The sequence below is a fragment of the Panthera leo genome, chromosome C1, assembly GCF_018350215.1.
Source record: "Panthera leo isolate Ple1 chromosome C1, P.leo_Ple1_pat1.1, whole genome shotgun sequence".
Classification (NCBI taxonomy): Eukaryota; Metazoa; Chordata; class Mammalia; order Carnivora; family Felidae; genus Panthera; species Panthera leo.
The window spans coordinates 70,737,227-70,764,093 of NC_056686.1; the positions used below are offsets into that span (position 1 = coordinate 70,737,227).

General features: G+C 33.9%; 2 protein-coding genes across 3 annotated transcripts in view; one reads left to right on the forward strand and one right to left on the reverse strand.

Moving 5' to 3' along the window:
* The window catches only part of SPATA1 (spermatogenesis associated 1), a 56,823-nt gene extending 35,190 nt beyond the window's left edge, over positions 1-21,633 (forward strand). The window contains 11 exon segments of the mRNA XM_042952411.1: positions 3,836-3,947; positions 4,663-4,723; positions 9,226-9,337; positions 9,969-10,094; positions 12,917-13,095; positions 14,587-14,685; positions 15,421-15,476; positions 15,478-15,508; positions 17,487-17,556; positions 18,141-18,185; positions 21,434-21,633. Of these exon segments, the coding sequence (XP_042808345.1) occupies positions 3,836-3,947; positions 4,663-4,723; positions 9,226-9,337; positions 9,969-10,094; positions 12,917-13,095; positions 14,587-14,685; positions 15,421-15,476; positions 15,478-15,508; positions 17,487-17,556; positions 18,141-18,185; positions 21,434-21,462 (920 nt within the window). The 3' untranslated portion in view covers positions 21,463-21,633.
* CTBS (chitobiase) overlaps positions 16,210-26,867 on the reverse strand; it is a 42,570-nt gene continuing 31,912 nt past the window's right edge. The window contains exons 4-8 of one of the 2 annotated variants that reach the window (XM_042952413.1): positions 21,414-21,582; positions 19,901-19,998; positions 19,455-19,616; positions 17,695-17,769; positions 16,212-17,030 (exon numbers count right to left, since the gene is read on the reverse strand). In XM_042952413.1, coding sequence (XP_042808347.1) covers positions 16,839-17,030; positions 17,695-17,769; positions 19,455-19,616; positions 19,901-19,998; positions 21,414-21,582 — 696 coding nt within the window. In that variant the 3' untranslated portion in view covers positions 16,212-16,838. Of the gene's footprint in view, positions 17,031-17,694; positions 17,770-19,454; positions 19,617-19,900; positions 19,999-21,413; positions 21,583-26,867 lie in introns of both variants that reach the window. The other variant, XM_042952414.1, reaches the window with a different exon arrangement.

The window sequence follows — 26,867 nt, forward strand, 5'->3', positions numbered from 1 at the left end:
GACTTCTTTGGTTTCATCACTCTTCCAGTTGTTTAAGCTTTGAAATAATCCTTACTGTAGACTTTATATATGTATATATATTATATATATTATATATAATATATATATACACATATATATGTATATGTATATATGTGTATATATACATATATATATGTGTGTATATATGTATATACATATGTATATGTATTTATACATATATATATGTGTATATATATATATATATATAAAGGAACCTTAAAAACCATATTGTAACCCCCTTGCTTATAATCTGCTTTCCAGTCTATTCTGCAGAGTGCAGTCAGCATCATTCTTGTTGTTACAAGCTGGATTATTTATCTCTCTGCTTAAAAACCTTTGGAAGACTCGTTGATTACTACTTAAGGCCCAAGTTCTTTAAGATGGCATTGAGAACCCTTTATATTCATACTTCAAACCCAGGGTTGCAAATGTTTGGCCATGCAGATTGTTCACTGCCTAATTCCAGAAGGCTTCCTTCACATAGATCATGATATGAATGGGGCTTTCAGGATTTGCTTAATGTGGTAATTGGTTCAGTAACTTTTAGCTATTATTAGTAGTAATACTATTCTTCTTATTATTATTATAATTATTATAGTTTATGGATAAAGGGGAGGAAGAAGCACCATGAGGTACAACTGGAGAAGTAGGTAGAAACTTGAACTGCAAGAGCCTTGGTTCCAAAACTAAGGAATGTTTAAGCAGCGGGAAGCCATATTAACTTCGTTTGTTTCAAGTTTTTATTTAAATTCTAGTTAGTTAATATATAGTGTAATATTAGTTTCAGGAGTAGAATTTAGTGATTCATCACTTACATATAACATCCAGTGCTCATCACAACAAGTGCTCTCCTTAATGGCCATCACCCTTTTAGCCCATTTCCCACCCAACACTCCTCCAGTAACCCTCAGTTTCTTCTCCATAGTTAAGAGTTTTATGGTTTGCCTCTCTCTTTTTTCCCCCGTGTTTATCTGTTTCATTTTTTAAATTCCACATATGAGTGAGATCATACAGTATTTGTCTTTCTCTGACTTATTTCTCTTAGCATAATACACTCCAGCTCCAACCATATCATCACAAATAGCAAAATTTCATTCTTTTTTATGGCTGAGTAATATTTCATTGTATATATATACCACAACATCTTCCTCTATTCATCAGTTGATGGACATTTGGGCTCTTTCCATAATTTGGCTATTGTTGATAATTCTGCAGTAAACATTGAGGTGCATGTGTCATTTGGGTAAATACCTAGTGGTGCAATTGCTGGATCATAGGGAAGTTCTATTTTTAACTTTTTGAGGAACCTCTATACCACCTTCCAGATTGGCTGCACCAGTTTGCATTCCCATCAACAGGGTCAGAGTAGTCCCCTTTTTCTGCATCCTCGAAAACATCTGTTGTTTCTGTGTTGTTAATTTTAGGCATTCTGACAAGTGTGAGATGATGTCTCATTGTAGTTTTGATTTGTATTTCCCTGATAATGAGCGATGTTGAACATCTTTTCATGTGTCTGTTACCCATCTGTCTTCTTTGGAAAAATGTCTATTCATGTCTTCTGCCCATTTCTTAACTGGATTATTTGTTTTTTGAGTGTTGAATTTGATAAGTTCTTTATACATTTTGGATACTAACCCTTCATCAGATATGTCATTTGCAGGGGCACCTGGGTGGCTCAGTCGGGTAAGCATCTGACTTCAGCTCAGGTCATGATCCTGTGGTTTGTGGGTTTGAGCCCTGCTTCACATTCTGTGTCTCCCTCTCCCTGCTCCTCCCCCACTCATGCTCTCTCTCTCTCAAAAATAAAGCTTAAAAACATTTTTTAATTAAAAAAAGATATGTCATTTGCAAATATCTTCTCCCATTCTGTTGGCTGCCTTTTAGTTTTGTTGACTGTTTCCTTCGCTGTGCAGAAACTTTTTATCTTCATGAAGTCCCAATAGTTCATTTTTCCCTTGCCTCCAGAGATGTATCTAGTAAGTTACTGCTATGGCTCATGTCGGAAGAAGTTGCTACCTGTGTTCTCCTCTAGGGTTTGTTTCTCTTGTCTCACATTTAGGTCTTTCATCCAATTTGAATTGATTTTTGTGTATGGTGTAAGAAAGTGGTCCAGTTTCATTCTTTTGCACGTTACCATGTACCATGTTACATCTTTTGCATGTTCCCAACACCATTTGTTGCAAAGACTGTCTTTTCTCCAGTGGGTATTCTTTCCCGCTTTGTTTTAATAGGAGTAACATGATTGGATTTCAATTCTAGCAAAACCACTTAGGTGACACTATGGAGAATAGATTGAGGTGATAAAGATCTAAAATATGAAATGCAGTGGAACAGAAATCAGAACTTGAAGTCGAGACACTCCTAAGGATTCGGTACTGTGCTGCGTGCTTTCCATGCACCGTGCCATTTTAGAGATAAGGAAACGTAGGTTAAAAAAACAACTTAGCTGAGGTCACACCTGCTGTGACAGTGCCAAGACTTGAACTCCTGTGTGTTTGACTAAAGCCCATGCTTTATTTACAACACCATGCTAGAGTCACACTGAACTTTTCACTATTGCCAAAAATGCTGCATATATTTGTACTGTGTATTTTGCAAATGCCATTTTCTTTGCTTAAATTCTTCTTGCTCTCTTCTTTGCCAGGCAAACATCTCATAGTTCAAAACATAGTTTCACAGTTATCATATCCTTTTCTGTGAATCTATAACATTTTATGCATATATTACTGTAACTCTCAAGACACTATTATGATTTTTTTCAAAAGTGAATAGGCCTGATTTCTTTATGTTATTAAACTGCATAGGTATGAATGGTGCGGTGCATCATGCTCTTGACTGTTACTACGAATGAGATACATGTGCCAGATCCCTATCAAAATTACTTAGAATCTACTGAATTTTGCATTGTTTTTTCTTTCTTTGGTGGGGGGGGGGGGAGTAGTATTTTATTATTAACTTTTAAGCAGCTGATACCTCTGGTTTTTGTTCATTTTGCATTGAATATATCCTTTAGAAAATCCCTGTTTATTGTCTTTAAAAGACTATTTCAAATATACCAGCTGGGAAATATAGCAGCTAGACTAAAATTAAACCAGTACAGGCTTCAGGTTGCAAAATTCTGTGGCAACTCTTGTAAAATGGTTTTTCAAATATTAACATGACTCATTAATTTTTTCTAAATTAAAAAATTTGATTTATCCAAAGGAAAAATATCTGCATTAATATTGTGAGGTTCATGGATCTTTTGTTCATATAGATCATATAGAACATTAATGTTAACATTTTAAAGACATTGTATAGTTTTCCTATATAGGGAAATTCTGTTAAAATGAAGGGAGGTTTTATAAATAGAAATGTATGTGAAATAACAAATGACGTTATATGCTCTGTATTTATACCAGCCTTTTCCAGAGAAGTTTCCTCAATACAATTTCAAAAGATGCTTTTGGCCAAAGCTTTCTAAAGACAATTAAGTTTAAGTAAAACCTAACTTAGCCCCATCTTGTAGATTCACATTGTACATAAAAACAGAGAAATCCTACAAGGGGGTGTGTGATTGTTTTCCTGGTAGGGTTTCTTAATCCTTTCTTTTCCTCAAACTGAATTGACACAAAGAATTCTCCTTTCACATAAACTGTTTTATGAAATTTACTTTGGAAACTGTTGCCTTATATCATGTGTAGTAGAGTTCATGGAAAAGGACACAGGACAAGATTAGAGTATGTCCATATATATACATATTTGTATAAAATTTTATTTTACTATTTTCTTAATATTATTAACTTTATTTGCCATGGATGAACATGAACATCAGCAGAGGGAAAAGCCACTCCAAAAGAAAACCAAAGTGGAAAAAATCAAATTGGAAATTCTGAAGTGCCAGGATCATCAGAAGAATCAAATAGTGATTTAAGAAACAAAAAAAGGTAACTAGTATAGATGTTGATTCTACATGTCATAATCTAAACTATAAAGAATGAGATAACCAGGGTACTGTTACAAGAACTTCTAATTACAACAAATTAGTGATTAGTGAAATTAGTGAAATTAATAATAATAAATAAATAATAAATAAATAGTGAAATTAGGGATATTTTTAATTAAAATTACCTTGATTCTAATCTTTAATAATGAGGAATAATTATTGCTTAAATTTATTTCTATTATAATTCTTATGTCATCAGGGGCAGCCTACTGACAGAAAATTTTGTCTTTGCCTTTCTTAGAATTAGTTGTTCTACCTCACTTAGATTCTTGGTTATGGGTAAACTAATCAGTATGCTTGAGTTTCACATGGTATCATTTCATGGAGAATTACAGTACTTAAGGCAACAGTTTTTCATACAGTCTTTTGAAATTAATAGAAGGGATTTTATAAACAATCATTCACAAAAGAATTACAAACAAAATGTGTTTCCAAAATTTTATTTTACTTTGCTATAGATATTATAATGTGATTTGAATTTAGCTAGTACTCATACTAAATGTAGTTTATGAACTTGAAATATAATGTTCTCAGGCTTTTTGAGGCTTTAATGTTACATTTGTGTTTACAGAATGTCAAATAAGATAAAATATGAAAAGCTAATATTCATGGAATCATTTTTTAATATGACTTTCAAATCTGTCATTCCCTTTAAGTCTGTTTCTTTGGAAAAATGAAGATGATAGAGTTAATACCATTAGAACAGAGAACAATCAGGTATGATTTAAATATTTTTTGTTTAAATGGGGTATTGCAACATAATATTTATACTGAAACTGAAACAAAACTGCAGCTTAAAATGTCTAAGTTTTCTAATCTTAGAGGTGAGAGGATGGGAGGTAAGCCTCAAAAAAATTCAGGAGCTTACCAATTCAGTGAAATCTTTGGGTATACTGTGGTATGGATAGGACATATTGAGGTATGTCCTAAAGTGAAAGCCAGGTTTTTATATCTTGCCCCATTTATCACTGAGAATGAGTCATTTGATGGACATCTTTGGAATTTGGAGAGAGATTTGCCACATTTGGATGTACTGCTCCAGTCTTTTTTTTTTTGAATCAAGTAATCCAAAAGACCGCCAACTTTGGGCCCAAAGGAAGTGAAGGCTCACAAGGTGATCTGAGAGACATTGCAAACAATGTTGCCACTTGTGTTTTAATGTCCAGCTGATCAAGTGCTGGAGTACTGAGTGCAGTCTGCGTCATGTCCTGTAGGCGAATCACAGCTCAGAGCTCTTGGGTTTCAGAGCAAAAGGCACACCATCTTCAGCAATAATTGTCCTATCGTAATAGGACAATTAGATATTAATAAAATATGCTAGATTTTAATAAAATCTAGATATTAATAAAATATGCTATCTTCATGCTTTAAAATTTTTGTCAGTCTAGTGGATGCTTACTGCTATTTGTGGTTTGAATTTTAATTTCCCAGGTTACCCATAAAGTTGATCATGTTTTAATATTTTTATGGACTTCAGTTTGGTAACTTTTTTTGGAAGTGCATTTTCAAGTGTTTCTTTTGGGTTGTCATATGTTTCTGATTTGTGTAAGTTTTTAATATACTCTAGAGATATTTATTTGATGCTTATTTATGTTGCAAGTATCTTCCCCTACTCTGTGCCTATAGTCTACCTTGCTGAATACCTTGCTTAGTATTTCTTATCCTTATTTTTTCCCACATTCTCTTGCTAGGTATCTGCGTATATTGCGTATATAGCAATGGTGTATTGGCATCTCCTATTATTAGTGTGTTACTGTTTATCCCTGTATCTCCTGTGGTTTCTGGTTTGTTTAGATTTCTATGTGTTACTTGGCGCAAAGTTGTTCTTATGTGAATACTAATATCACTTTTGTGCTATGAAGTATCCTTTTTTTGACTCCTTAAGTGCTTTTTTTGGTCTGAATTCTCCTTTATTGCATATCAAGATACTAACCTGTACTTTGTTTTTGCATACATTTATTTGATATACCCTCATCTTCCTTCACACTTTTTCCCCCCAGCCTTTCTGAATTGCTTTGTTTTAGATATGTCTTTTACATATAGCCCAGATAGAGTTGGGTTTTGTTTTGTGAGAGTGTGTGAAAATATTTTTTATTTAGTAGATGAATTATGTCAACTTATGTTATTGATAGGACTGATGTGTTTGACTTAAGATTTGTCATTTTATGTTACAGTTACTGTGAGTTACTATGTGGTTTATTTGTACGTTTCCCCTCTCCTCGTGTTTTAGGAAGGTTGTATTTTTGTTCTAGTGTTTACGGAAATACATTTATGTTAGTATACTAGTGTTCTTTTCCCGTTTTTTAAAATTTATGCTTATGCTTTTCATTTGTTACCTCTAAAACTATCCACTGATCTGTCCTATTCAGGGCAATCAAAAAAATCTTTCTTATGTATTTTAAGTTGCGTTACTTCTATTTTGTCAGAGCATATAACATTTATATGCCATACTTCTAGACTTAACCTCTCACCTTTGTTTTAGTCTCAGATCTGTAATTAAATATGTTCAGCACACTGCCAGTTCTTTTACAGAAGACTTTTCAATCATCTCTTGGTTGGATTAAGTTCAATTTAGAAAAAGCACCTAGCTACAATATTCTCTTCTTCCACATTTAAAACTTTGTCTAGAGCAGAGATCAGCAAACTAGGGCCTGCAGACTATTTTGTAAGGCCTTGGACCTACAAATATTTTTTTATTTTATTTTGTTTATTTTTGAGAGAGAGAAAGCACAAGTGGGGGAGGGGCAGAGAGAAAGGGAGACACAGAATCTGAAGCAGGTTCCAGGCTCTGAGCTGTCAACGCAGAGCCTGATGCAGGGCTTGAACCCACGAACTGTGAGATTATGACCTGTGCTGAAGTCAGATGCTTAACTGACTAAGCCACCCAAGTGCCCTGGTTTTTTACATTTTTAAGGAATTTAAGGAAAAGAATCATGACAGAGACAATATGTGGCCCACAAAGCCTAAATTATTTACTCTCTGGCCCTTTACAAAATTTGTTCATCATTGTCTAAAGTTTTGATACCTGAAGAATAGCTTGATTGGATGTCACATCCTTGGCTTACATCTTTTTTTCCCTTGAGTTTCTTCAAAATGTTGCTCTACTGATGTTTTATATGTTACTGTTAAAAAGTGTGATGCCTGGTTTTCTTTTCTTTGCAAACTAGCTTGGGTATATTTGTCTGGAAGGCCAGAGGATTCATTTAACGTGTACTAGTTTTACCGGGCTGAATCTTAGCTCAGAATTCTAGATCAGGTTTTTCTGGATACACAGTGGATCCTTGCAGTATGAAAATCCAGACATATTTCAAGAGCATTTCCTAAAATTATAATTTCAGAAAATAATTTAGGTAGCAGATCTATTGTTTCATTTTTTTCTTTACCTTTTATATACGTTATCTTTTCTCTGATCTATTTCACTTTTTTTTTTATGTTTCATTTCATTTGCATCTTTTATTTGTATTCTCCACTATCCTTACTGTATTTTTGGTCATATTTGTTGCTTCTTGGGTACTTGCTAATTTATTCATTTCTGAGACAATTTTGTTTTTTAATTTCTTTCTTCACTTTAGCCAACTTCCATTTCACATCTTCCTGCTTTTCCATTTTTATTCTGAGTTTTAAAATTCTTGATTTATTGTGTCTGTGGTATCTGCAAATGTTTATTTATATTTAATCTGTGTTGGAAGTATTGTTTAAGTTTTTCTCTGCTTCATGGCTGTCTGTTTGGTTTTAGTTCTCAATTGTGAAGGTTTTTTTAAAATGTAAATTTGTGTGGATGCTTGAATAATTTGTAGATATTGTTCATGTTTATTTGTGTTAATTTTTCTGTTTAAGTAATAACTTATTTTTATATATTTTTTATTTTTATTTTTATAGAGGAACAGGGAGCCCTGTGTTGGTGGTTTCTTTTGCTTCTTAGGTTGGGTGCTCCCTCTTCTGTTCATATAGTGAAATGCAGTTATTTATTTATTTTTAAATAAATGGAGCTTTTGGGGTCTGTTTTCTTTGAATTCTTTTCTACTAACTTAATTCAGCAGAGCTGTTATCTTGGCCACTTTCTTCTTTTCTCTTACCAGCTATCCCTGAGGGAATATCTCTTCCAAAGTATTTTCCTCTCTTCAAAGCTGTCTTCCCATGATTACCACTCAGGCCCCCTACATTTTATAATCCCCTTTCATTTGGCCTCCTCATCAAAAGTGCTCTGATTTACAAGATTTTATCCTTACTCTCAGGATTTCTCCTATGCATGTGGAGCCCCCTCCTTCCAGACTAAATCATGGTTGATGTTTATTGTGTTATCTTTGTATAGTGGCCTCTAATGCTTAAGCAGTCCACATCTGCTTGGAGGTGGGCTCCTGAGCACACTCTGCTGGTCTAGGGTGTTTATTTCCCCAGTTATATGCAAATTAAAGTATATGTAAATTAACGGATTTTGTGTCCTAGTTATGCTGTAGACATAAGTTATGGGTATTATTTGCTCTCTTTTTATAGCAATTGGAAGGATATGTGGAGAGATTGTAATTTAGGTGGTTGCCATTATTCTGCAGGAGACTGAACTTATAAGTTAATAATGTAACATAACATTAAAAACCAGAAAAAGAACAGTAAAACAAAGGAGTAAGGGCTTAATGAAGATAGAAGGAGACACTAATAACTTAGAGGTAAAAAACTAGCAGAATTGAAAACTCAAGATCTATGAAGTGATGGTGGGAGAGACATCCACATTGGTAAGGCTCGAGGTAGTTTATCATAAAAGGGTAGAAACACAAAAGTTAAGAAAGATAAAAGTGACACAAACACAAATACAGAGCCAATAAAATATATGCTAAATTTTGAAAATGCAATTAATTTTCTTATTTTCTAAGCAGACATAAGTTATCAAAATTGGCTCAAGATAAAAAAAAATCAATAGTCATCTTAGAAAAATGTTAAAGTTATAAGAAATCTTGGAAAGAAATCATGTTTACAAAGTAATAATGGATTTTTTTTTCTTTTAAGTTTGAAGTACCTGTGTATAATGTCCAAGTAATAGTGGAATAGAGAAGTTGAAGCACAAGAGAGAATCTATAGTTATAAATACAGATTTGGGATTTTGTCACCATATAAGTAAAAAAAAAAAAAAAAATGCATTGCTGTTGTACATTATCACATGCTTACAGACAGGTGAAAAATGTGTTATTCTACCAGATCTTACTGGCTTTCATGTTTGCTTACAGATAGGTAAGAAAGAGTGCATCACCCTACCAGATCTTATTGATTTTCCTTCACTTCCTTGTCAACCTGCTGTTTCTCCAGTAATAACTGATATCTCTTTATTACAGATTGAAAGTAAGTATGATGATACCGTAAGTACAAATAACTCTGTGAGGTAAAGTTAAATATTAATGGAGGGGCACCTGGGTGGCTCAGTCGGTTGAGCATCCGACTTCGGCTCAGGTCATGATCTCACAGTTCGTGAGTTCGAGCCCTGTGTCGGGCTCTGTGCTGCCAGCTCAGGGCCTGGAGCCTGCTTCAGATTCTGTGTCTCGCTGTGTCTCTGCTCTTCCCCTGCTCGCGCTCTGTCTCTCTCTCAAAAGTGAATGAAGATTTAAAAAAAAAAATTTTTTTTAATAAAAAAATATTAATGGGGAATTATTGTCCAATAGGTACAGAGTTTTAATTTCGGAAGATAAAAAAGTTCTAGAGATGGACAGTGGTGATGGTTGTACAGCATCATAAAAGTACATAATGCCACTGAACTGTACATTTAAAAGAGGTTAAAACTGTAAATTTTATTATGTGTATTTTACCACAAAAATGTTAAATTATTTTAAAGTATGTGAATTATATGTTAATTACTGCATATATTTAATCAGTAATATTATTTGCGGGTAAAATTTATTCTTGCTATTTTAAGCACTTTTAAGTTTTACACTCCCAACTTTTAGCTTTTGGACATTGACGGGTTATAATCTTTTAGGAGAGAAGATTATTGAACAACTGAAACAAGTAAAGAAAGAAAGAAGATATCTGGAAAGAATTAGAGAAGAACTAATTAAAAAAGTTGAAAAACTATTTGAACAAAGCAAGTTGAAGCAATGTCACGGTAAAATTTATTACATCTTTTATCACTATTTTATCATTAATTAACATACTTTACATAAGGTTTTTTAAAATTTAAGTTCAAATTTTTTTATAACATTCCTTTATTCATTTACTAAATAAGTATGTATTGTCTACTGAACTTAGCCACTGTTCTAGGGGCTGAGGAGATAATAGGCAGACACAATTTTGTCTCTGCCCTCAAAGAGCTTATAGTCCATTGGGGAAATGATAAGAAAACAGTAACAATACATCCTGATGATGCTATGATAAAGGAATTACAGAATTGTATGCACAGGAGTACAGAAGAAGAACACCTAAATTAGATGGAAGAGATCAAGAAAGGCTTCCCCGAAAACTGTTAAATATGCTTAAATCTGAAGTGTGCCTCCTCTTGGCTGTAGACTTTCAGACATGCTTTCCCTCTGCCATCTACATCTCCTTTTCCTTCTACCCACCCCTTCCCAGTTTACCTGGCTAGTTCCTACTAATCATTCAATCTCAGCTTAGATATTACTCTAGAATCATCCCCTGAGTCCCTTAGTCTTCTCTACATGCTTAATTTTGTGGTACGTGTGTCTGTTTTGCCAAACTAAATGAATGAATGAATAAGAGAAATTAAGTAGAAAAATAGGTAGTTTTCCTGCAACAGAATTAGAAACAAGTGTTACTAGGACTAGGTAGAAATGGAAAAACAAGCCAGGGTAGAGAGATGTTAAAGGATTTGAGAGGACTGCATTTTGGGTGGTATTGGAGGATTATATGAATAAAAGGTATATATGGAATTAACTGGTTGTAGGATTCTCAATTTGCAGCAAAATTATTACTTCAGTGTTAGAACTGACTGAATGTTATAGGCAATGTCAGGAGGTATTTCTGCAGGTTCTACCTTATTAAGTGGTATCCTGGAAATGATGGCAATGACTAAGTTTTGTCGTACTGTTAAAAGTGATTTTATCAGACAAATTTGAGTAATGGACTAGAAATCACAGGACCAGGATTCTAATACCAGATCAGTGATTTATGTAGACAAGTTATTTCTCCTCTTTGTGCCTTCCTTTTTCTGTTTATAAAATGAGAGTATCAGGGGTGCCTAGGTGGCTCAGTTGGTTAAGTGTCAAACTTTGGCTTAGGTCATGATCTCATGGCTCATGGGTTCAAATCCCCGCGTCAGACTCTGTGCTGACAGCTCAGAGCCTGGAGCCTGCTTTGGATTCTGTATCTCTTTCTCTTTTTGCCCCCTCCCCTGCTTATGTGCTCTCTTGCTCTCTCTCAAAAATAAACATTTAAAATGAGAATGATTACTTTCTATTTCAACAGGAATGTTTCAAGATAAAAGGCATGTATCAGCTATCAAATACGTAGGGAGCCTACTATGTGCATCAATTCCTTGCATTGTTTTAAATGCTGAGGATACAGTAAACAAGATGAACATGGCCCTGCCCTTAAGGAGCTTTCTTCTAATGAAAGGAGATGTAAACAAATAAGACAATATCAGCTCCTGATTAGAGCTCAAAAGTCCCTTTAAAAGAGCAAAGAGTGATGGGGCAGAAAAAAATGTTTTAGCTTGAATTTTCAAAGAAGGCATCACTGAGGAGATATCATTAAGATGTGATTAATAAGGAGGCAGGCATCTAAAGAGATAAGAGAAAAAAAAAAAAAAAAACAACAGTCCAAACAGAAGGAACACTAAAATGTCAAGGTCCAGAGATGGAAGTGAACTTGCAGTATTAAGGAGCTGAAATAAGGCCAGTGTGGCTGGAACTTAATATGGAGGAATGTAGAGGAAGATAAAATCAAAAGCTCACCAAGGAACAGACAGGCCAATTTAAGGAGTTTAGATTCTATTCTAAGAGGAGAAGCCATTGGAGGATTTTTAGAGATGTATAGGACTTTAAAAATATTTTTAGAACATCAGAATGACTGCTGTATGGAATAGCCCATAGAGGGGCAGGAATGGAAGCAGAGAGACCAGTTAGAAACATAATCCACTTTCAAAAGATGATTGTGCACTGACTAGGGACATAGCATTGAAGAAGACAGAATGTGCCAGATGCTGGAAGTATTTTACAGTAGTACCAATAGAACTTGCTGAGGGATTAGATATAGGACATGAGGGAAATAAATAGTTAAAATCTTGAGTTAAAATCCCATAAAGTTGTAGAATTTTAATGAAATCAACTTTTATATCTGGGGTTTTCATTTCTTTGATAATTTTTTAAAAGAGAAACATAAGCATATTCTGATATAGTAGCATGCAGTTTGTGTTCCTGTTAAGTTTGTATTTAGAATCTCATTGGGTCAAAATGATTCCCTAAATTGGCAGTATTTGATTTCTAATTTTCTCAACTACTCAGGCTTAAATTCTGCCCTACATACATTTGGGGATATATTTGGAATAATTTTAATAAGTGATAAATCAGAATCAGCTTATTTTATAAAACATAAGTCATTTAAGGGGATGAAAAAATATTATGCCTTTCTCTTCATTGTTTTAATTATGATTTGAAATCAGACTATGGAAAAAGTAATCAAAATAAATATACACATTTTTCTATAGGTAGTATTTTTAATCAAGATTTTTCAGAAATAATTACAAGCTTAAAGAACTTGGTTTGGTTCCTGGATTCATCACTATTTTCTATATTTGTAGGCCAAGCCTTTTATTATCTAATAAACATTTCAGTCTTTGCTTTAATTTCCTCAGCATATGAGGAAGGAAGAGTGGGGGAGTAGAAGGGTTTAAATTAACTCAAGGGTCCTTTCCGAGTTGAAAAGTTTAATCCTTTAGTCAGACTCACATTATAGTCCTTGCTTTTTTTGTAGCCTGTGATGATTGGAAGAAAAAATACTTTGAAACAAAGAAAATCACAGCATCGTTGGAGGAGGTTTTAACAAAACTTCGAGAAGATTTAGAACTTTACTATAAAAAACTGCTCATGCAGCTTGAAGCCAGGGACATTAAGATGAGACCAAAGAATTTGGCAAACATCACAGACTCTAAGGTACTTATTACTAAATGTGTTCACATTCTATTAGAGAAGTTCTACTCAAAATGCATGTTTTATTATTGCTAGTATTATCATAGGTAGAATGCTTTGGGCTACGGGTAACAAAAACTTGACTTAACCAATAAGAAAATTTATGATCTCATGTAATGGGTGCTGAGAGGATACAATTAGGAGCTTAATGAGATCTTTAAGGGACTATGTGCTTCTGGCATTCCTTACCTATTATTTTCAGCATTGGCTTCATTATAAGACTGCTTGTCCTCATGGTACCAATAGAGTTGCCAATGGCAAGTAGGGCTATCTGCCTCCTAAAGAAGAATATATAAAACTTTTCTCCAGTCTTACACTAATATTATACACCAATTATATCTCAGTAAGGTATATAACATAATTATTTATGTATGTATTATGAAATGATTACCATAATAAATTTAGTTAACATCCATCATCTCACAGTTACAGATTATTTTTCTTGTAATGAGAACTTTTAAGGTCTATTTCCTAAGCAATTTCAAATATACAATACTGTTAATTGTAGTTATCATGCTGTACATTACATTCTTAGAACTTATTTTCACTACAAGTTTGTGCCTTTTGACCACTTTCACCCATTTCCTTTCATTTTCTACCCTCTGGCAACCACCAATCTGTTCTCTGTTTCTATGAGTAAAAGTTTACCATTTTAGATAAATCTAATGTAAAACTCAAATAGGCTCAAGTAATGGATTATCCATCTTAGCTGATACTAATTATCTTGCATAGCTGATTTTTTTGTTTTATCAAGTTCAATATACAATTTTTTTTCACGGAGGCAGCTTAAAATTTTAAATAGTTTTTGTTGACCATTATACCTCATAAACTTTTCTGAACAAAAATAACTAAAAAAGCTTCTTATATTAAATAGGTTTTCTTATATATAGTATTTAATTATTAAATATTTTAAAGTAATACTATCCAATTCAGCTGATAAATTGTTATGATAATTTCAAAAGCCTTGCTAGTATCTTAAACCTAGTATATTCCTTTTATAGTAATATTTCTTACCATTAAATTGGCACCACAAAGGCAACTTGCACAAATATCTACTTATTTTTATAAAACATGAATAAATGTAATACAACAGAAGGGAATGTGGTCCCTAAGACATAAGAAAAAGGTCAATTCTAATCTACTCCAAAGCAATGAGTTTATTTTATGCAATAGGTTATTCTTATGATTTGCTTTTTTGGTATTATCACTTGATAGTTTGCAAGACAATTAAAAATAAAAATAAATAGGGGCACCTGGGTGGCTTAGTTGGTTAAGTATCTGATTCTTGGTTTTGGCTCAAGTCATGATCTCACAGTTTGTGAGTTCAAGCCCCACATCAGGCTCTACATTAACAGCGTGGAGCATGCTTGAGATTCTCTCTCAAAATAAAGAAACAAACTTAAAAAAATAAAAATAAATAAAAATGAATTTACTAAATGTCTTTGTTTCATACAGAATTACCTTATAATCCAGATCACTGAGGTACAGCATGCTATTGACCAACTTAAGAGAAAACTGGATACTGACAAAATGAAACTCATAATGGAAGCTAAGGTAATTTGCATTTCTCCTAATCAGACAACATTTATCTTGAAATAAATTGTTTTAATTTTGGGTATCAAAAGCCTAAAGATAGTACAGATTGTCTTAAAGTCATTACCTTAACCAAGAGCATGAGTGAGAAAAATGCAAGAAGTAAATCCTGTGAAAAGATGCCTGTTATAACAAGGCCAAAGTAAAATTTCACTAAGAATTAAAGCAAAAGGACCTTGTGAATCAGTAGAGTCTCAATATTTTAAAAGTAATTTATTTATGGATGACTCTAATATATGAAAGTCTGACAAACCACTTAGCTCTCTGAGCTCAATTTTTTTTTAAACCCATTCTAGGGTAAGTCTCTCATTCTGATTATTTTCATGCATATATAATTAATGCTCTAAATTCATTTATCAGAAATAGCTCTATGACATGAATAATGACCCCTTTCTAGAATGAGCACTGTCCATTGTTCTACAGTGATGGAAGTGTTCCATATCTGCACTGTCAGATACAGCAACCACTAGCCACATAAGGATATTGAGCACTTGAAATGTAGCTTGTTGTGTGACTGAGGAACTGATATTCAATCTTCATATAATTTGTTAATTTATATAGCTATATGTGGCAAGTAGCTACTGTATTGAATAGCCCAGTTCTAGATTCTTTTCACTAGCAGCATTCAATTAGGACTCTCTGAATTTTAGAACAGTAAAATGAAAGCTAATTTTTGAAAGGTAATTGTTTTTGTAGGTGAGAAAACAAGCAGTTTCAGATTTACGCATGCTGAAAACTGAACTGGCACAGAAGAAAAATAACACATCTGTACAGCCTCAATTGGGTATGTTAATTTAAAACTTATTTGCCAAAAAAATGTAACCATTGTTTTCCTTGGTGCAATACTTTATATAAATCATAAGTTATATATTTTTTTCGCTTTTCATTTGGGTTTCAAAAAATGTTTCAGGAACTATTAGATGTAAAAAAGCAAAACACTAGCTATTTGGTTATTTTTGAAGTTTTTAAGTCTATTACACATTTTACAGTACTATATTTTATAAAATAGTCTTAAAGTTTAATAGCAATATTTCATATTTATTAAAATATGATTTAAAGAATCTATCTGCATTTAAATACAGACCATTTATTCATTGTATTTGATTAAAAGCAATCTAGAAATTATAGTTTATAAATAGGGATATTGAATTTACATCCAGAGCTATGATAGAGATTAGTATCTAAGAATTCAAATTTTTAAAATTTTAGAAATACAAAGACAATAGTAATTCAACAAATACTATGGAAAATGGTTGGTTTCACTCTGTCATAAATAATTGGATAAATAGGAAGTATTCTCAAATCATTTATTCCAAATGAGGGAAGAGGGTGAAATGTACAAAGACAGGATTTATGTAAGTCCAGAGTTCAAGGATGCAGATTTTTAATAAGTGTAATACAATTGCCCTGAGGAAAAGAACAGAGACCTCTTTACATTTAGAAAAATTATCTTTTAGAGAGATTTTGTGCAGAGAAAAAAGTTGAAAAACCAATGTCTTTAAATAATTAAAGGAAAAATGCACATATAGAAAAAAATTTAACAATGGAAAGAAATTATAGATGTTCATAAATGAAGGAATATTAATAGAATCATGTTCAACACTAAGTTTTTCCTGAAAGTTTCTGCTATAACCTCATAAAAATAATTTAGGTAAAAAATATTAGGCAGTTCTAACATACTAATTCAAAATATGACTTATATTTTATTTTTTCCTCTGGAGGCTTTTAGAGAATTTGAGTACTATATGAAATCAGGAAGCAGAAAAATTTTTGGAACAAAAAGTACAGAGCTAACTGCTTCTCAAAGACTAGGTTTTAAAAAATCTAGTCTAAGCAAATAATTTCCAATTCAAATTATACATATTTTAAAAATCAGCAATAAAATTCTGAAAACAATTTTTCCTAATTATAGTATTAAACACAGAAGAATAAATATAGCAAGTTGACTTCTTACCTTTGTTTTTAGATAACCAAAGCATTTATCTGCTTTTAATTGCTTTTAAATATAACTAAATTATATGACAAAAATGTATACATTTTCATTTCTTCAAGAAACGGATCTATTTATACAGATCATTTTTCTAAATCTTAGTTTGACAAAAGATGCTCATCTGTCACAGCTTTGGGTTTAAGACTTTCCACATTTCTTCGGTTTGCTGTTTGGCTACAGCATCTCCAGAGTAGTCAAGACAATTTGCGTGCCACATGCCAATGCCTCGTAAGCCATGCTTTTGTATGTATGCTGCCTTTAAAGAAATGCTCTGAGGGTTATCATACCACACTTGATGCAAATGGCCAGAAGAATCCTAGAAGAAGAAATTAAACTATTCAGCACAATATTAAATCCAATGACTCAAAAATGATACAATGAAATAAAGATTTTAGGGCACAATATTTTCTGCTTCCATGATTCTGTATGTGGTACTTTCTAGATATGATTGTGGTGAGTTCACAACAGAAGAGAACAAATGAACTTCCTAATATATTCTATATAAAGTCCTTCTCATGCCCTAAGATTCCTTCCTTGGTCTGATCTGATGATTATCAACCAAGATGTACATCTGAAGCACTTGTGTGGCTTTAAAAAACACAAACTACCGGGACCCACACCACATGAAAAAATCTTCAGGGCTGATGACAGGGCATACATTTGTTTTGTGTTTTGCCATTCCATTAGATAATTCTGATATGCAGACACAGTTAAGGAGGATCACTGCTCTGGTCCTCTAAGCCAGTTTATGTATTTTTTTTTTCTTCTACAGTTCCTGGAAATGTGCCTAATTAAGAACTCAGCAGATGACTTCATCTGTGATGAATCAGTCATATCAAAAGGTAATGGGTGAGGAAAATATCTCCTTTTCCAGGTCTTACAGAATTGATTTTAAGAGCCTGTCGGGTGTGGATTCCATGGGTAACTTATGCACACACATTTTTGTAGATGAGAAAATCTGAAAATGGTCTTATGCTCACCTTCCACCCTTTAAAGTCCTCCTCAGCATCAACTGCCTCTAGTACTAACACAGTCTCTCCTAGAAGGTAGATAAGCTATTGGATAAAAGAAAGAGAAAAGGAACAGAAAAACTAGGCAAAGGGTAAAGGAAAGGGGGAAAAGATAGGAAATAAAAAATAGAATCAACTGTGATTTTAAATAATTATACTGATTTTTATATACATCTGGGAAACTTTTAAAGGCAATTCTCAATGGATGCCAGTAATAATTTTATTTATGGTAGCACCACTGGAATTAGGACTACTTTGCAGGACATTAGTCACTTGGTAAATGAATAAACTGGCATATTTAAGTATAGTAGGCTCATTTACTACAAGCATATTTTATATTCTATTTAAAATTTTAAATTGTGATTCACTATTAAAAGGCAACCTCTATGTAAATATAGAAATATTTATTTTTGCAGGTTCAGGGATGAATCCAAAGACACATATCTCTTTGCCATTATTTAGTGAGTACTTTGAGCCCTTTTGATAATGTTAAGAAATTTCAAATGCCTCAAAGCAGTGAAGGATGAAAGGATGAAAAACTGAGCATATGTAAAATTGATCTATTCATGATTAAGGCATACATATGCTTTTGGGAATATCGAGTGCATGATGAGGCTGCTATGGCTCAAACAGCATAAGAAAGCAAAAACGATTCTCTTCAATCACAACAAGAAACTTGATTTTGGTTGCTATGGAATTTTACAATGAGTGAAAAAGAGGAACAAAACAGTTTTATAGCTAAACTGTTGTCTAAAGTGCCATTAAATAAATGACTTTCAAAAGGTTTATCAAAAGGCTTCCTGAATTGTAAAACCTTAAAGAATTTGTCTTATTTATTAAGGAAAAAAATAAGTCAGGGACTACAAAAAATAGTACCCCAGAGTGTAAAATATTACACTGTTTGGCAAAGACAAGATTATAATATACCCTAGTTTAATGGGTTTATAAAGGTATAGAAATCTCTACACCAAAGCATTTATTAAATATGTGGGTTTATAGTCATTTTTCATAAATTGGGAACAGGCCATTATTAAGGAATATAAATTCCTACTGGAATCAACTTACATCATATTTTAGGGCTCCTTTTACAGTAACAGAATCCAAAGTAAATTCAAAGATGGCTTGTAATTGAGGTGTGTGGAAAAGTTTGTATTATATTGAAGGTAAATTATGAAAAATATTACTTTTGCCTCTTTGTATGGCAATTACTATTTATCAAACACTACCTGACAGAATTGCTCTGGTCATTTCCTCTACTTCTTCAAGTTTCTGTTTGTAATATAATGTGTCTAATGTCACATAGTTTATACCATTTTCCACTGATTCCATGATGATGCATTCTTTATTCTCAGCCTCATGCCTCCCTATAAAAAACAGCCTCATCAGAACCTTTAAGCTACCTTGAAATGAAGGCTTACTGAGTGGTAACCTATTTTGGCCCAAAGCCACAGTTATCATACATAGCTGTCAATTATTACAGGAGATCCTGTTTGTGATATGCATGTTTTTATAACCTTATCTAACATGACAAGTGGCCCATGACAAGTTATATTATTAGCATAAGTTGAACTGCTCAGCTGGAAAGTAAAGTACCTGATTACAAGTTTACTCATCTAAACTCTATGTTGTACCCTAAAAGAAAACTGATAGAAATTCTTAATATCAAATATGTAATTATGAAAACATGCAGTTATGAAAATAGAATGTTCATAACTTGTGAAAAGTCTTACTTTATAGTTATAGTAAGAGGCCTGCTGATTTTTATCCCAGTGGCTTCCAGAAATAGAACTATTTACGTGCTTCATAATTATTTTATAGGGCACCTGCTGTCCTGAAGCAATACCACAAGAGGCCCTCCAGGAAGGGACTTTTGGAATGGTACAAACACGATCCTAGAAATATAAAATGTTCATGTTATACACTTATCAGTTAAGCAAGTCTTAGAAACCCAATCAGAAAATGTAATCAAAAACTATTAGAAATAAAATATGTACTATAAATAACCTGACTATACCTAATAAAAGTAAAAAGAAAATATGTAACATTCAGAAACTTCCGTGGGATTAAATAATTAAACGCTACCTTTTTAGTCTCAAACTATGTTCATATACAAAACAAAACAGGCTCCAAAAATATAATAGAGAAAAAAATCATATAGGAAATAATCTGTTCTTACCTCCAATAGCTTTAGACAGGTATAGTCATAACCATACCAGGGGATACCCATTACAAGTTTCTCAGGGTTAATGCCGATCTTGATGTAGTCATCATACCCTAATCAAGTTGGGACGGAAAAGGCATATTTTTTCACTTTATATTCTACTAATGGGTTTATACAAGCTATTCAACCATTCGGAAGCTAAGTTTGAAAAAACAAGTACATTTATGCAAAATACCAACAGAGTGTTTCTCTAATATGACATAAGTGATTTGTTTTGAATATTAGAACACATTTAAAACAAGATCAAATTGTAGCAAAAAACTCATAAAATTTATTTCTAGGAAGAATGACACATTTCAGGAAAGCATGTTAATTGTGTATTAACTGCTAAGACATGATATAACTCTCTGGCAGGGATGGCCTCAGAATTTCATATGGCATATTTCTATAACATGGAACAATTGTGCTTTCTATAAGTATGAATTACAGCTAGGGACAAGAAATGTCCCCCAATTACTCTGTACTCAATCTATAGTTAGGAAACAAAGAAATATGAACAGATTCCTGGTCAGTCCCTGCTGTGCCCAATGCTGCAAAATGTTTTCCCACCCAAAGATGTTCCAAGATTATCAGAAAGTTGAATTAAGTAAATTTGCTGTTTTTAAGAGCCTTTATTGTGTACTGTTAAATATCCAAGAGAGGGGTAGAGTATGCCTTATTTCACAAACATATTTGATAATGAGCCTAATATTGTTAGGACACAATTATCTCCTTTATGAAACACAGTTTGGAAAAATGAATTACTTTGTAGTTATAACAGTTATTTTCCATATTATAAGTGGCATATGCATATGATCAGATTATTAATTTGGACATGATAAGGATAGGTTCTAAGATTTTTCTCTCTAAATTGAAAAATATTTTTTATTAATCAATACTTAAAGCAGGGCCAATTATCTCAGAAAATTTCACTTGAGTCCAAAAGATAGCAAGAAATCTTTTATTGAATTGGCTGATGTGATATGAATGATAGATCAGAAGTACTCTTAATTCTAATAGTGATATAGCATGGGTGCTAATAATAAATGCCAAATAAGACAGTCCTCTATCAATCATGCACAGTAGCTACTCACATTATAACTATCTTTGCTATTAGCTAACATTGGTTATTTCAACAAAAATATCATGTCAAATTCTAGATAAGCAAATAATCTCCTTTATGTAACTTTGGGAGAAAAGTTTTGACTTGAAGTTAGAACACCTGCTTGAGCCCCAACTAAATAATACTTAGTAGCAATACAAAGAGAACTTAACACTCATCATCCCATCTATAATAGAGGATTAATAATATATCTATCCCACAAAATTTTTAGAAGAATTAAGTGAAAACTTTATGTAAACTTGAAAGCTCTCCAAATTAAGTGATATTCATGTTTCAAGAAAGCTTTACAAATGGAAAAGGTATACAAATGATTTAGAAATACTAAAATAACCTTAATGTTAAAGTGATCATTTTGTGGATTCTTACCAGTTAATGTCTCCTTATAGGGAGCATTGGCTGCTGCAATACATTCTGACAAGGCCGGACTTTGTTCATCATAAGACATCACAAAGAGAAAGTCACAAGCATCTGCAATTCCAGTGTAATTATAGCACCTGTCTTTGCACTTTGGAGACCAAGTTACATCAAAGGTTACCTGTGGAAAAACACGTACCATTTTATGTAACATGATCAAATATGCTTATTATGTCAGTTTTTTATTACATATATTTGCTTCATACTACCCAAGAAAAAAAGATCTATTAACATATATGAACATAGGGTTCTATATACTTATAGAAGAAGAACAGTTCTAAGATATTTTTTCCCCGATGGGTTAACCCAGACATATATTTGGACAGATACAATGACCAGGAGCAGGGCACTGTGTAGAAGAGGAATTTTAAATGTCTTTAGAGGCTAGACTGGTACCTCAACTGATTGAAAGAGACGTAATGACAATAGGGTGTAGGTGGGTCACTAAGCAACCAAAGAGTAAGCACAACTAAAATAATTCAAGTACAGAAGTTGTTAAAAATATTGTGTGGGCTAGATAGGTCATCTCTTGGTACAAGTTGACTGTCCTGGGTTGGGAGTCTAATATTCAATTATGTTACATGATAGGTTTAATCCAACATTACAGTTAAAGAAAGTGGTTTATGGCTGTAGGGATAAACTAAGCAACTCAAAATGTTGAACAAATCACTTAAATGTTATTTTATGGGAATATTCAAATAAAACCTGAATGATGAATTACCTTTCATTTTTGTAAGCCAGTCTTCAACAAAGATGAGTCTCTTTAAAATATTTATTGCCTTAACCAGATATTAATTTGCATTATTTTATATATGGGCAAATGTTCTAAGGCATCATTAAAGGTTTCTTTTTCCTTTAGATACTCATTAAACACATTAATTATTACGAAAATTAAGATAATGCAATTAAAATTTTTACACTTTGGCCAATTTATTGTTATAGAATTTTGACAAAGTCCTAAAAAGAGTTGTAATTATCTATTAACACTAATGGAATCTCAGCTTTATAAGTACAAGCTTTCCTCAATAGCACTACAGCAAAATAGGTTATAAAGTGAATTTTTTACACATCCAATCCCATTTTATCACTGGTTCCTATTATAAAATGGAGCTATACTATAGTAACAGAGAAACCAAATGATCACCTCTAAAAAGGAAAATTTCAAATCCACTGTAGAAGTCCTTACCTCTCCTGAGCATTAGTACTTTTACCTGGGGCACCTGGGTGGCTTAGTCGGTTAAGCATCTGATTCTTGATTTCGGCTCAGGTCATGATCTCACGGTTAGTGAGTTCGAACCCCACATCCAGTGAGCTTGAGCCCTGCTTCTTGTGAGCCTCACTTCTCTGTCTCTCCCTTTCTGTTTCTCTGCCCCTCATGGGATTCTCTCTCTCTTTGCCCTCATTCACTTGCACCCTCTCTCTCCCTCAGAAAAAAGAAAGACTATTTTTACCTGGATTTCTTGTAATGGTTAATCTCCTATTTTTGAGAAAGCAGCATTCGTATATTAGACAAATCAAAATGATTTTGGTTCTAGTTTTGGCTCTGTTATAATTAGGTCTGTGTCTCTAAAAACATCTGAATTGGTTTTCCTACCTGTAAAAAAATCATTGTGTGGAAAGAACTCTTCTGGCATATTTCTAGCTCTTTAATTCTAGGACCATAATTCCGTAATCTTTTTTTTATTTATATAGGCAAAATGATTTTTTTTTAAATATGAAATTTATTGACAAATTGGTTTCCATACAACACCCAGTGCTCATCCCAACAGGTGCCCTCCTCAATACCCATCACTCATCCTCCCCCTCCCTCCCTCCCCTTAACCTTCAGTTTGTTCTCAGTTTTTAAGAGTCTCTTATGTTTTGGCTCCCTCCCTAACATTTTTTTTTCCCCTTCCCCTCCTCCATGGTCTTCTGTTAAGTTTCTCAGGATCCACACAAGAGTGAAAACATGTGGTATCTGTCTTTCTCTGTATGACTTATTTCACTTAGCATAACACTCTCCAGTTCCATCCACGTTGCTACAAAAGGCTGTATTTCATTCTTTCTCATTGCCACATAGTATTCCATTGCATATATAAACCACAATTTCTTTATCCATTCTCAAATCAATGTGATACATCACATTAATAAAAGAGCATAATTCTGTAATCTTAATCATCATTTCCCCAAACCTCATTTCTCCTTCCAGACTCTATTTGTCTTTTTTTTTTTTTTTTTTTTTTTTTTTGTGGCCAGTTTAAGAACTTTAGGGCTATTATCTGACTTCTCTCACACCCCATAACTAATCTCCCATTTTCCTTTGGGTGGCTTCTCATAACTGGTTCTGCTTCTTTCTTTCCATTAATTTTCAATATTTATTGAAGACTTCCTGAGTGTTAGGGTTATGCCATCATCCTAATCCAAACTATAAATCTCAAGTTATTAGACTTGGATTAGTATTTACTGGTTTCCATTTCTCCTCTAGACTATTATACATACTACTATGGAATAACCTTCCCCAAACACTTTCTACCATGTAACACACCACATACAGAATAAAATGCATATGCTTCAGTCTGACATTCTGGACCTTCCACAATCTGGCATGCCTTAGCAACTGTACCTTCCACTAATTTCGATACATGAATTTGACATAATAGGCCAAATTGTTCTACTTGCCCCTCAAAATTAGAAATAGACACTCCTATTGCAAATCTGTTCAATTTCTTCCTCCCTGCCCTTTCACTGTAGCATAATCTGGGCTAGCAAAGAGGTTGTTTCCCTTACACTAACTCTAGTCTCTTAGTAACAGCAATCTAGAAAATGAAGGAAACGTTTTCTGAGAACAAAATTTGTGAGGAGAGAAGTATGTTGACCTGTGTACCAGGTATTTGCTATTCTTGATCTAAACTGTATTTGTCTGAGGAGGGAAGGTCCAAGATGATGATGTAGGAAAACCCAGAAACCACCTGCTCCACAGACATACTAAATCTACACCTATAGAGCAGTTCCTCTGAAAGAACTGAGGACTGACTGAGCAGCTTTTGCACAACAGAAGAGAAACACACCACCTAGAAGACAGCAAGAGAGATGTAGACACGGCTACAAAGGAAGTCCCCACCCCCCTGATGCTGCTACTTGCAGTGGGGAGGGATATATACTGGGAGACCATGAGAAGATTTGTCTGCCTTGGTTCAGGGGGAAAAAAGCAACTTTTTAATAAAAGATTAGAGGGGCTCCTGGGTGGCACAGTTGGTTAAGCCTCTGACTTTGGCTCGGGTCATGATCTTACTGTTCATGGGTTTGAGCCCTGTGTCAGGCTCTGTGCTGACAGCTCAGAGCCTGGAGCTTGCTTCAGATTCTGTGTCTCCCTCTCTTTCTCTCTCTTAGCCCCTGCCCCACTTGTGCTCTATCTCCCAAAAATAAATAAATAATGAATCAATCAATTAGAATATACAAAATCCAGCCCTAGAACTCTGTCAAAAAGTGGGGGAGCTGCTAGAAATCTTTGGGTCAGAAGGGTTGGCAAGCACCAGGGTTTACATTCCCTCACTACCTTGACATCACGAACAGGAGCAGGGCCTGGGTGGGTACCCAAGGCAGCTTACCACTTCAGTAAGCCCTAGGCTCCTAGTCCACACCAGCCCTACCCATCCCACAAGGCAGATCGAATACGGAGCACATAAGACAACCCTGGTCAGCATTTACCATAGTTACAGCTGTCTCACCAAAGTGACAGAGGTGCACAACACCCTAAAACTTTTCAGGCCTGCACTGCTTTGGCTCCAGGCAATTTTCCAGGGCATTCCCCACCCAGAAAAGCATGCTGAGACACCCTGGCCTGTGCCTGCCTCGACTCCAGCCACCCTGCCAGAGTACCCGTGCACAAATGTCCTGAGAAGTCTACCCACTTAAGCTTCACCTGTCCTGCCAAGGCACCCTCTGCACAAAGAACCCTGGGACTGTCCCAGCCTATGCCCACTTCAACTCTGACATCTCAGCAGGGTGGCCCCACCCTGCAGGGGAACTCATCCTAGCCACTACTCCAGCCAGCTGGCCAAAATTACCAGGTGCACACAGTCTACACAGGGGATGATTACACACATAGGACCATTCCTTCAAGTTTAGAAGTAGCCATTCTACCTAATTCATAGAAACAAACTCAGAAAGTCAAGCAAAATGACAAAGAAGAATATGCTTCAAACAAAAGAATTCAGAAAAGGAACTAAATGAAATGAATATAAGCTATCTACCCAATAAAGACTCTAAAGTAATAGTCATAAAGATGCTCACCAGAGAAGAATGGATAGACTCAAAACATTAAGAGGAGACAGAAACTTTAAAAAAAAAAAATCAGAGTTGAATATGGTAATGGAGATGAAAGATACACAAGAGGGAACCAAGAGTGGATTAGAGGATGCATAAGAATGGACCAAAAATCTAGGACAGGATAATGGAAAGCACTCAACCTGAACAGCAAAAAGAAAAAAAAATTTTAAATGGGGATATGGTAAGGAATATCTTGGACATCAATTCACATTCTAGGGGTTCCAGGAGGAGAAAAGGGAGAGGAGGAGGGAGAGGAGGACAGAAAATTTATTTGAAGAAATAATAGCCAAAAATGTCCCTAACATGGGGAAGGAAACAGACATCTAATTTCAAGAATCAGAGAGTTCCAAATAAGATGAACTCAAGGAGGTACACAAGACAATAATCAAAGTGTTAAAGATTAAAGACATAATTTTAAAAGCAGCACAAGGAGTTAGTTACATACAAGGGTTAAAGCTATTTGATGAGTTTTCAACAGAAACTTTATAAGCCAGAGAGAACTGGCATGATCTAGTCAAAGCACAGAAAGGGAAAAACTTCCAAGAATACTCTAACTGGCAAGGTTATCAGTCAGAATTGAAGGGGAGAGAGAGTTTTCCAAACAAAAGTTAAAGAAATTTATCACCACAGTTACGAGAAATGTTCAAGGGACTTCTTTACATGTAAAGAAAAAGGCCATAATTAGAACAAAATTATGAAAAATTTCACCAGTAAAAGGAGATACAACAAAGGTAGAACAATCACTTATGTAGCTAGTATGAAGGTTAATAGACAAAAGTAGTAAAATCAATTATATCTAAAAATGTAGTGATGGGGCTCACAAAGTAAAAAGATATAAAATGTGACAACATACATAAAATGAGGGGGAGAAAAATGAACTATGTACAAAATGTGTTTGAACATAACTGACCAACTTATTATAGACTGCTATATACTTAAGATATATGAACCTCTTGGTAACTACAAACCAAAAATCTATGATGGATACACAAAAAATTAAGAGAAAGAAATCAAAACATAACACTAAAAAGCCACCCATCACAATAAGAGCAAGAAGACAAAAACTACAAAACAATCAGAAAACAACAAAATAGCAGT